This window comes from Ahaetulla prasina, chromosome 5 (assembly GCF_028640845.1).
Source record: "Ahaetulla prasina isolate Xishuangbanna chromosome 5, ASM2864084v1, whole genome shotgun sequence".
In the NCBI taxonomy this organism is placed as follows: domain Eukaryota; kingdom Metazoa; phylum Chordata; class Lepidosauria; order Squamata; family Colubridae; genus Ahaetulla; species Ahaetulla prasina.
Window position 1 is genome coordinate 4,807,048 of NC_080543.1, and position 10,370 is coordinate 4,817,417.

Genomic DNA, 10,370 nt, shown 5'->3' on the forward strand with positions numbered 1-10,370 from the left:
AAGCCCCTGAAGTCTGTGTCTTTCTTGTTGGGTTGCAGAACTGAACCAGACAGTTATAGAGGTCCAGATGACAGACTCAATCATTCCTCTGTAGAACTGGATCAGCAGCTCCTTGAGCAGTTTGAGCTTTCTGAGTGTGGCGCAGAAAGAACATTCTTTGTTGTCCTTTTTCGGTTAATAGTTATGTAGGAGAATGGTACAATCAAAATATTGTATTTCTGGGGAGATGTTGTAACAGATGAAGACAGAAGAAGCAACAAGAAGACGAAGCCACCGAAGAAGCACCGAGATGACACATGGAAGGATCGATTGATGTATTAAGTGTTTGTTTGTGTATAAAATTAAAAAAAAACTTAAAAAAAAAAGAAATAGAAATAAAATTTTGATTTCCAGGTGGAGACCATCGGTGACGCTTATATGGTGGCATCAGGGCTCCCGAAACGCAACGGCCACAGGCATGCCGCTGAGATTGCCAACATGTCCTTGGATATCCTGAGCTCGGTGGGAGCCTTCAGAGTGAAACATATCCCGGATTTGCCGGTGAAGATAAGGATGGGGCTACATTCAGGTATCAAGGTGTATTTTTTTCTGTGTCATGTGATCTAATATATGAGGAGTTTTCCTTCTGGTATTAAATTTATTGAGGCCTTGAATTTTACTGACGACTTCTTTGTCGTGCCTGCTCGTTCCACGAAAATGGAGGTTGGTGGACACACCCTTGACATAATTTTCTGCTTCAAGTTCAAATCCTAAATTTGACTCCCATTTTAAAGCCGTGGATAAGGAATAATGGAAAGTGCAATGGACAGATGACAGGCTATACAGATGGGCCTCGACTTACGACCACAACTGACCCGCCCCCACTCCCAATTTCTGTTCCTAAGCAAAACATTTGTTAAGTGAGCTTTGTCCCGTTTTAGGATCTTTCTTGCCACCGTTGTTAACTGAATCATTGCTGTTGTTAAGTTGGGTTGTTAAGTGAATCTGGCTTTGCTGTTGACTTTTGTCGGAAGGTCGCGAAAGGTTATCACAGGACTCCAGGATGCTGCAATCGTCATAATTATGAGTCAGTTGCCAAGTGTCTGAATTTTTTTTATTTTTTTATTTTTTTTATACTCGTTCGTTGGAGTGGGAGTGGGACACGACAAGAAGCTTCTTCAGAGCCGGAAGTCCAGTTGCCTCTTGGAAAAAGCACCTTTGGAATTTGCTTTCAGAAGTTGTGGGAGCTTCATCCCTGGAGGCTTTCAAGAAGAGACTGGACTGCCACCTGTCTAAAATGGCCGTAGGGTCTCCTGCTCGGGCAGGGGTGGGGATTGGACTAGATCAGGGGTCTCTCCAACCTCGGCAACTTTAAAACTTGTGGACTTCCAAGTCCCAGAATTCTTGCAAGCATTATATTAGAGAGCAGCTCTGGGAGTTGAAGTCCACAAGTCTTAAAGTTGCCAAGGTTGGAGACCCCTGGACTAGTTGTACCTACAAGGTCCTTTCCGACTGTGTCATTCTATTCTATTCATTCAACTGAGTCCAGCTCTCGGCAATTCTACAGCCCAGGTCTCTCCACATCTTCTGATCTTGCACTGTTGGTATTTTTATTTTTATTTTTTGCCATTTTCTATGATCTGGTGGCAAAACCTAGATCCATCTGAGGTATTTTTTTAAAAAAATCTTTTTATTTTCCCAGGCCCCTGTGCTGCAGGAGTGGTGGGCCTCACCATGCCCAGGTACTGCCTGTTTGGAGACACAGTGAATACGGCTTCCCGAATAGAATCTACAGGATTGCGTAAGGATCGGGTATTGTGTCAAGTTGCAATGTTGGCGTGGCATTTAATCTTAAATTTGTCTGGGGTGGGTGGGTGCGGGCTGAGCTATTCCCCCAAAACCCCTGAAGGCAGGACAAGAAGCAACGGGTGGAAACCAATCAAGGAGAGAAGCAACCTGGAATTAAGGAGAAATTTCCTGACAGTGAGAATAATTAACCAGCGGAACTACTTGCCACCAGAAGTTGTGGATACTCCCAACACTGGAAGTGTTCGAGAAGAGATTAAGGACTAGGAGGTGACATGCTAACAGTCTTGCCATATTTGAGGGGCTGTCACAAAGAAGAGGGGGGGTATTAACTTATTCCCCAAAGCCCCCTGAAGGCAGGACAAGAAGCAATGGATGGAAACCAATCAAGGAGAGAAGCAACCTGGAATTAAGGAGAAATTTCCTGACAGTGAGAATAATTAGCCAGTGGAACTATTTGCCTCCAGAAGTTTTGGGTGCTCCATCACTGGAGGTTTTTAAGAAGAGATTGCACAGCCACCTGTCTGAAATGGTATAGGGTCTCCTGCTTGAGCAAGGGGCTGGACTAGAAGACCTCCAAGGTCCCTTCCAGCTCTGTTGTTCTGCATTCTTGCAAGCATTATATTAGAGAGCAAGCAAGGTGACCTTGATGGAAACAGACCAGTTTTGTTACCAGAGTAACGATGGAAAACCATAGTTTGAGCTCAAAATAACAAGAAGGCATGTGTCGGCCTTACCGGAGAGACAAGATAGGAAACAAGCCTAGATGAGTTAATTCTGCTTTCCTCCTTTCTCTCTTTCAAACATATATACAAGAGACGTACAAGAAATCATGTATGCTTTTTCTTTCTTGTTAAAAATAAAAATAAAAATCCAGCCTACAGGATTCACATCAGCCAAAATACTATGAGGATCCTTCACAATCTTAAAGAAGGTTACAAAATGAACTTCAGAGGGAAGACAGAATTGAAGGTAAGAAACAGTGGTGGGTTGCGTAGAAGCTACAAGATACTGGACTAAAATCCACACGTGGTTGGAAAAAATGATAAAAAAAGACATAGAATAGAATAGAATAGAATTTATTAGCCAAGTGTGATTGGACACACAAGGAATTTGTCTTGGTGCATATGCTCTCAGTGTACATAAAAGAAAAGATACCTCCATCAAGGTACAACATTTACAACACAAATGATGGTCATAGGGTACAATTTAACACTTAATGATACAACACTTAATGATAATCATAGGGTACAAATAAGCAATCAGGAACAATCAATATCAATATAAATCACAAGGATTACCAGCAACAAAATTACAGTCATGCAGTCATAAGTGGAAAGAGATTGGTGATGGGAACGATGAGAAGATTAATAGACTTTAATAGACTTTAATTAATATTAAATTAAATTAAATTAAATATTAATTAATAGACTTTTAACATAAACTTTAAACACGAGGTTTTTCTACTGGGGATCATACCCGAAACGTATAACAGAGAATTGAGATATTTGATTGTGAATGTAGTAACAGCGGCTAGAATTGTGTTTGCTAAAAATTGGAAAAATCAGAAAATACCAACGCAAGATGAAGTTATTAAGAAAATAATGGAATGTGCTAAAATGAGTAACTTGACATTTGAAATTAGAGAACAGGAAGATGAACAATATTATAAGATATGGGATTTATTTTAGCAATGATTAGATTAAAAAAATATGTTAATGAAGTTTGGTAGAGGTTTCTATAAAGTAAGAATCGTTGAGATACATATTGATTCAAGATGATGAAATGAATGATGCAATACAATTAATGTAAAATTTAGAATATTTTATACGGAATGAGGGAAGAAACACTTATAGTTAAATAAATGATTAATTGACCAAAATACTTGGGTATATATTAGATTAGTAAAATGTAAAGTTAGATAAATCATATTGTTATAAATATGGTGAAATTGCACAAAAGAACTGCGACCGACCAACCGACAGACTGTTTGTATTTGTATTGAAGATGCTTTTATGTATGTTTGTCAAAACAATTTTTAAAAAAATTACAAAAAAACCCCCAAAACCTGGCAGGAGGTTCCGCTCACTGACCCGAACATCTTCAAAAGTGATCTGCGCATGCGCAGAAGCTTCTGCCCATGTGCAGAAGAGTGCGCACGCGGGCACGATGCGAACCAGTAGTAAAGGTAAATAAAACCCAGCCCTGGTAAGAAGGTCCAGTGGGATGGCCTGGAATGAAGCTACGGATAAAGTTTCCCCTTGTCCAGTTGTGTCCTTGACTTGCAACCATTACTTTAGTGATTGTTACACTAAAGGTTACCCAAAAAAGTTACGACGGCACCAAAAAAAAGGGAATTACGACCAGAGGTGAGCTGCTTCCGGTTTGCACCGGTTCAGGTGAACCGGTAGTTAAGATATTGTGCAGTTCGGCAAACCTGCAAATCCCACCACTGGCTGGACCCACCCTTGCTTTTTTTTCAGCCTGTTTCCCGGGCCATTTTGGGCTTTTTTTCAGACCAAAACAGGCCTAAAAACAGCCTGAAAAACAGGCCTAAAAACAGCCTGAAAAACAGGCCTAAACAGCCTGAAAACAACCTGAAAACAACCTAAAAACAGCCTAAAAACAGGCCTAAAAATACCCTGAAAACAGCCTGAAAACAGCCTCAAAACAGCCTGAAAACAACCTAAAAATAGCCTGAAAAACAGGCCTAAAATAGCCTGAAAACAGCCTGAAAAACAGTCTGAAAACAGCCTGTAAAGCCTAAAAACAGCCTGAAAATGGCCTAAAAACAGCCTGAAAGCAGCCTAAAAACAGGCCTGAAAACGGCCCCAAAACAGGCCCCAAAACAGCCCTAAAACAGCCTGAAAAACAGCCTAAAAACAGCCTGAAAAACAGCCTGAAACGACCTAAAAACAGCCTGAAAAACAGGCCTAAAACAGCCTGAAAAACAGGCATAAAACAGCCTGAAAACAGCCTGAAAACAGCCTGAAAACACCCTGAAAACAACCTAAAAATAGCCTGAAAAACAGGCCTAAAAAAGCCTGAAAACAGCCTGAAAAACAGCCTGAAAACAGCCTGAAAAGCCTAAAAACAGCCTGAAAACAGCCTAAAAGCCTAAAAACAGCCTGAAAACAGTCTGAAAACAGCCTAAAAGCCTGAAAACAGCCTAAAAACAGGCCTGAAAATGGCCCAAAAACAGGCCTAAAAACAGCTTAAAAATAGTCTGAAAACAGGCCTAAAACAGCCTAAAAACAGCCTGAAAACAGCCTGAAAACAGGCCTGAAAACGACCCCAAAACAGGCCTAAAAGCAGCCTGAAAACAGCCTGAAAAACAGCCTAAAAACAGCCTGAAAAACAGGCCTAAAAACAGGCTAAAAGCAGCCTGAAAACAGCCTAAAAACAGCCTGAAAAACAGCCTAAAAACAGCCTGAAAAACAGCCTAAAAACAGCCTGAAAATGGCCCAAAAACAGCCTGAAAAAGCCCCCCAAAACGACCAAAAAACAGGCCCCAAAATGGGTGGGGGCTGGGCCAGCCAGTGGTGGGAATAGCCCCAACCGGCTGAATCCAACCTCTGCCTTTGGGGCGAGTGGCCGGGAGGCGGGGCTGGGTGTGATGAGTGATGTCGCCCACCCAGTCACATGACCAACCGGCCACGCCTACCCAGCCAGAGAATGCCTTGTTAAGTTAGTGAAGTCCACCACGGCTTGCAACCGTTTTCCCCCACTTACGACCATTGTAGTATCCCTGGAGTCACGTGATTCAAATTCAGACCACTTGGCAATGGGTTCATATTTATGACGGTTGCAGTGCCCTGGGGTCACGTGATTCCCCTTTGGCGACCTTCGGATAAGAAAAGTCAGTGGGGAAGCCAGATGTGCTGTGCTCCTAACGTAACAACTGCAGTGATTTGCTTAACAACTCTGGCAAGAAAGGTCGTAAAACGGAGCAAGGCTCACAACAACTCTCTCCCTTAGCGGTAGAAATTGTGGGCTCAATTGCGGTCGTAAGTCAAGGACTGCTAAGTGGGCAGGAGCTGGTGCAAGTAACGGGAGCTTACCCCATTGTATGGTGCCCGGGTCTCGGACCCAAGCTGCTCAGCATCTTTAACTGCTGAGTCATCGTGCTGGAATGGTGTCGTCCAATTGTTTCAAGGGACTAGTCCTCTTGACTTGCCTGTGATTCTGTTCATTGGAGGAAGCACAGCCACTGAAACAAAATAAGGAACTATAAAGGTAAAGGTAAAGGTTCCCCTCGCACATATGTGCTAGTCGTTCCTGACTCTAGGGGGCGGTGCTCATCTCCGTTTCAAAGCCAAAGAGCCAGCGCTGTCCAAAGACGTCTCTGTGGTCATGTGGCCGGCATGACTAAACGCCAAAGGCGCACGGAACGCTATTACCTTCCCACCAAAGGTGTTCCCTATTTTTTCTACTTGCATTTTTACGTGCTTTCGAACTGCTAGGTTGGCAGAAGCTGGGACAAGTAACGGGAGCTCACCCCATTACATGGCAGCACTAGGGATTCAAACCGCCGAGCTGCCAACCTTTCAATTGACAAGCTCAACGTCCTAGCCCCTGAGCCACCACGTCCCTTTTTAATGAGCTATACTATATATATAAAATACCTATTCTATTGGATTCACACGTCCTCTTTTTTAAATAGGGCAAAGGGCTGGAAGACACCTACTGGTTAGTAGGAAAAAGAGGATTCACGAAAACCCTCCCTCGACCTCCAGAAATAAAAGCTGGGTAAATATTATTGTGGTTGGTTGGTCACACAACCAGCCAGATGTTCAGGTTGGATTTGACATTTTTATCCAGCTGTCGAGGCCTTCCCAAGGACCTGGGACAGGCAGTTGTTGTTTGAAGATCTTTAAAGGTATCATTGCAAGTAAAAGAAGGAAGGAAAGAAGGAAAGAGAATGATAGAAGAGGAAAAAAGGGAAGAGGAAGGGAAGGAGAGAAGAAGGAAAACAGAAGGGGAGGGGAAGGAAGGAAGGAAGGAAGGAAGGAAAGAGTGTGAAAAGCAGGGGAGTAGAGAATGGAAGGGAAAATGAAGGCAGGAAGAGAAGAATAGAATGGAGGAAAGAAAGAAAGAAAGAAAAAAAGAAAAGAAAGAAAGAAGAGTGGGAAAGGGCCGCGGTGTGGCTCAGGCTGTAAGATTTTATTTATTTATTTATTTATTTATTATTCGTACTTTTATACCGCCCTATCTCCCTAGGGACTCAGGGCGGTTTACAGCCATATAAAAAACTTATATATATACAGGATAAAACATTAATTTAAAAAACTTATTACATAGGCCGAATATTTAAAATAGAGATATAAATAATAAAACCCATTTAAAACCAAATTTAAAATTTAAACATTTAAAAATTTAAAATTCTAGTCCAGTCCTGCGCAGATAAATAGATAGCCTGTTATTAAACACAGCTGCTTGCAATTACTGCAGGCTCGAGTCCCACCAGGCCCAAGGTTGACTCAGCCTTCCATCCTTTATAAGGTAGGTAAAATGAGGACCCAGATTATTGGGGGGGCAATAAGTTGACTTTGTATATAAATATACAAATATAATGAGACTATTGCCTTACACAATGTAAGCCGCCCTGAGTCTTCGGAGAAGGGCGGGATATAAATGTAAATAAAAAAATAAAAAAAAATTTTTTTTAAAAAAGGGAGGGGAGGAGAGAATGGAAGGAAAGATGAAGGAAGAAAGGAAGGAAGAGAAGAATAGAATGGAAGAAAGAAAGAAAAGAAAGGAAAGAAGAGTGGGAAAGGGAGGGGAGGAGAGAATGGAAGGGAAGATGAAGGGAGGGAGGGAGGAAGGAAGGAAGGAAAGGAAGGAAGGAAGGAAGGAAGGAAGGAAGAAAGAAAGAAAAAAGAAAGAAGAGTGGGAAAGGGAGGGGAGGATAGAATGGAAGGGAAGATGAAGGGAGGGAGGGAGGGAGGAAGAAAGAAAGAAAGAAAGAAAGAAAGAAAGAAAGAAAGAAAGAAAGAAAGAAAGAAAGAAAGAAAGAAAGAAAGAAAGAAAGAAGAGGGAAAGGGAGGAGGAGAGAATGGAAGGAAGATGAAGGGAGGAGGAGGAAGGAAGGAAGGAAGGAAGGAAGGAAGGAAGGAAAGAAAGAAAGAAGAGTGGGAAAGGGAGGAGGAGAGAATGGAAGGAAGATGGAGGGAGGAGGAGAAAGAAAGAAAGAAAGAAAGAAAGAAAGAAAGAAAGAAAGAAAGAAAGAAAGAAGAGTGGGAAAGGGAGGGGAGGAGAGAATGGAAGGGAAGATGAAGGGAGGGAGGGAGGAAGAAAGAAAGAAAAAAAGAAAAAGAGGAAGGAAGGAGAATAGGAAAGAAGAGAAGGGAATAGGAAAGAAAAGAAGGGAAAGACGGAGGGAGGGAGGGATAGAAGGTGTTGTAAGTCAAGAACTAGCTGTAGTAGAGGGTCTTCTGACATCTTCCTCACCATGTTCCCATTCTGTGACGTTCTCACAAGCCTCCTAACCTGACTTGTCCTCCTTGTTCATAGCCAACCCTGGCAAGAAATAATCACCCGAGAAATTAAAGCTGCCATGAAGATCTCCAAGAGGAAGTTCACGGACCAGCAGATCCGAGAGCTGTAAAATGGGTGCAGAGAGGAGGACCGACTTGCCCACCCTCCAAATCCCTTCCTTTCCTTTTCTGAGAAACTGGCCTTAAAAGCATTTGACCGCAATGAAATATCACTAGAAAGCATTTGACTGTGTCGTGTGGGATTCTTGAATTGTGTCCTGTGGGGGGGGGGGTCAGTACATGGCTTTTATGGACTGACAGATTGTGGGGGAAGCTGGGAAGGGAAGCAAGAGGGAGTGGACCTAAACCATTGGTGCTGTTGTGACCCAGGTTCCTGGACTCGGACTCCTGGACTCGGATGATTCAGAAAGTGAGGAAGAAGACCTGGCAAGGCCTGCTTCTCCTGGGCCCTCTCCCTCCCTGGCACCCACCCAAAGGGAGGAGGAGGGGCCGGCAAGGCCTGATTCTCCCGGGCCTTCTTCTGATTTGGCAACGCCCCAAGAACAGTTTTGGAGTGATGCAAGACTGCGCAGATGTGACCGGCGCGCGCAGCAGAGGAAGTGTTGGGACAAAGCCAAAGAATGATGGTCATGCAGTGACATCTGCAGAGACTATAAATAGGAGGCAGAACTTCCTGGTTTTTTGTCTTGGACAAAGCAATGAATTTGCGCGGGCAAACTGTATCAATGGAGGGAAGAATATATTCATGAGTAACTCTGGCCTTATCTATAATTTCCTAGTTATCTCCAGAGACTTGGCAGGCCCGTGGGTAGACGTGGCCAGAACATTTATCTATGTAAATAAATTAGAAAAGGCGGCCTTTGACTGACTCTTTGTTGGGAGTATTGGGGGAGGGAAACAGAACAGGTGCACTTAACAGAATAACAGAGTTGGAAGGGACCCTGGAGGTCATCTAGTCCAACCCTCCTGGTCAGGAAGAATTACAAGGAACACGTTTTTGAAACAGAATTTTAACACAAGACTGAAGATCGATAAGACAGATCCAGCTAGCCCTCGACTTAAATTCACAATTGGGACCAGAATTTACGTTGCTACGTAAAGAGGCTGTTAAGCGATCTGCACCCCATTTTTTCACCATTTGTAACCTTCCCAGCTGGCTTCCGATGAGCAAAGTCAACGGAAGAAGCTGGATCCACTTAACGGCCGCACGATTCGCTTAAGGACTGCAGCGATTCGCTTAACCGCCTATTGCAAAAGAAATAGTTGTAAAATCGTGCCTCGCTTAACAACCGCTTAGTCATGGAAATTTCGGGCTCGATTGTGATCATAAGTTGAGGCCTCACAACCATTTGTTTTGTGACCATTCCAAGTTACAGCAGCGGGTGAAAAAAAAGGAACTTATGACCGTTTTTCCCCCTTTATGACTGTTGGAGCATCCCCCATGGATCCAAATTCAGGTGTCTGGCAACTATTTATTTATTTATTTATTTATTAAATTTTTATACCGCCCTTCTCCCAAAGGACTCAGGGCGGTGTACAGACTAACAAATATAACTAACTCATATTTATGTCTCTTATTTATGACAATTGCAGTGTTCTGTCTCCTTCCCCACTTCGGAGCAACGAGCTGGCCTTCAGCCAGTGGATTCACGGCTCTTATCAGTCCTGGCAGAGAAATCGCAGCTGCCTGCCAAAGTTCAAACAAAAGACTCACATAGTGAGACTTTCAGCTCTTTTTGAAACGGTTCGGCTAAACTTTTGCTTCCCGTGGATTGAGAGCAGTCCCAAAGCTCCTTATATATCCTGTGGGGTGGAGCTCCTGCCCCACCCTTCCCTTTGATGACGCTGCCTCTCTAATCTTCTGAAGCGCGGGTCGATCCAAGCTTGATTATTATTATTATCAGCTGGGTCTGTAGGCGTAGCCTGAGGAAGGGAGGAATCAGGGGATGTCGGCCTCATTACGTCCTCCGACTGGTCTGGTTCTGGCTCCTGGAGCCAAGTCACAGGAATTGGTGCTCCCGAGGTAAGCCTTACCGGCCCTTCCCCCTCACTCTCGGAGTCACTTTCGGGCATGGGGCCAGGTTCGGG

At 43.4% G+C, this 10,370-nt stretch overlaps 1 protein-coding gene across 1 annotated transcript in view; it reads left to right on the plus strand.

Annotated features, from left to right (window-relative positions):
- LOC131199386 (retinal guanylyl cyclase 2-like) overlaps nt 1-8,433 on the plus strand; it is a 56,893-nt gene extending 48,460 nt beyond the window's left edge. The window contains exons 15-19 of the mRNA XM_058185117.1: nt 394-568; nt 1,682-1,780; nt 2,663-2,757; nt 6,449-6,534; nt 8,299-8,433. Coding sequence (XP_058041100.1) covers nt 394-568; nt 1,682-1,780; nt 2,663-2,757; nt 6,449-6,534; nt 8,299-8,392 — 549 coding nt within the window. The 3' untranslated portion in view covers nt 8,393-8,433. The remainder of the gene's footprint in view (nt 1-393; nt 569-1,681; nt 1,781-2,662; nt 2,758-6,448; nt 6,535-8,298) is intronic.
- The last annotated feature ends 1,937 nt before the right edge of the window (nt 8,434-10,370 follow it).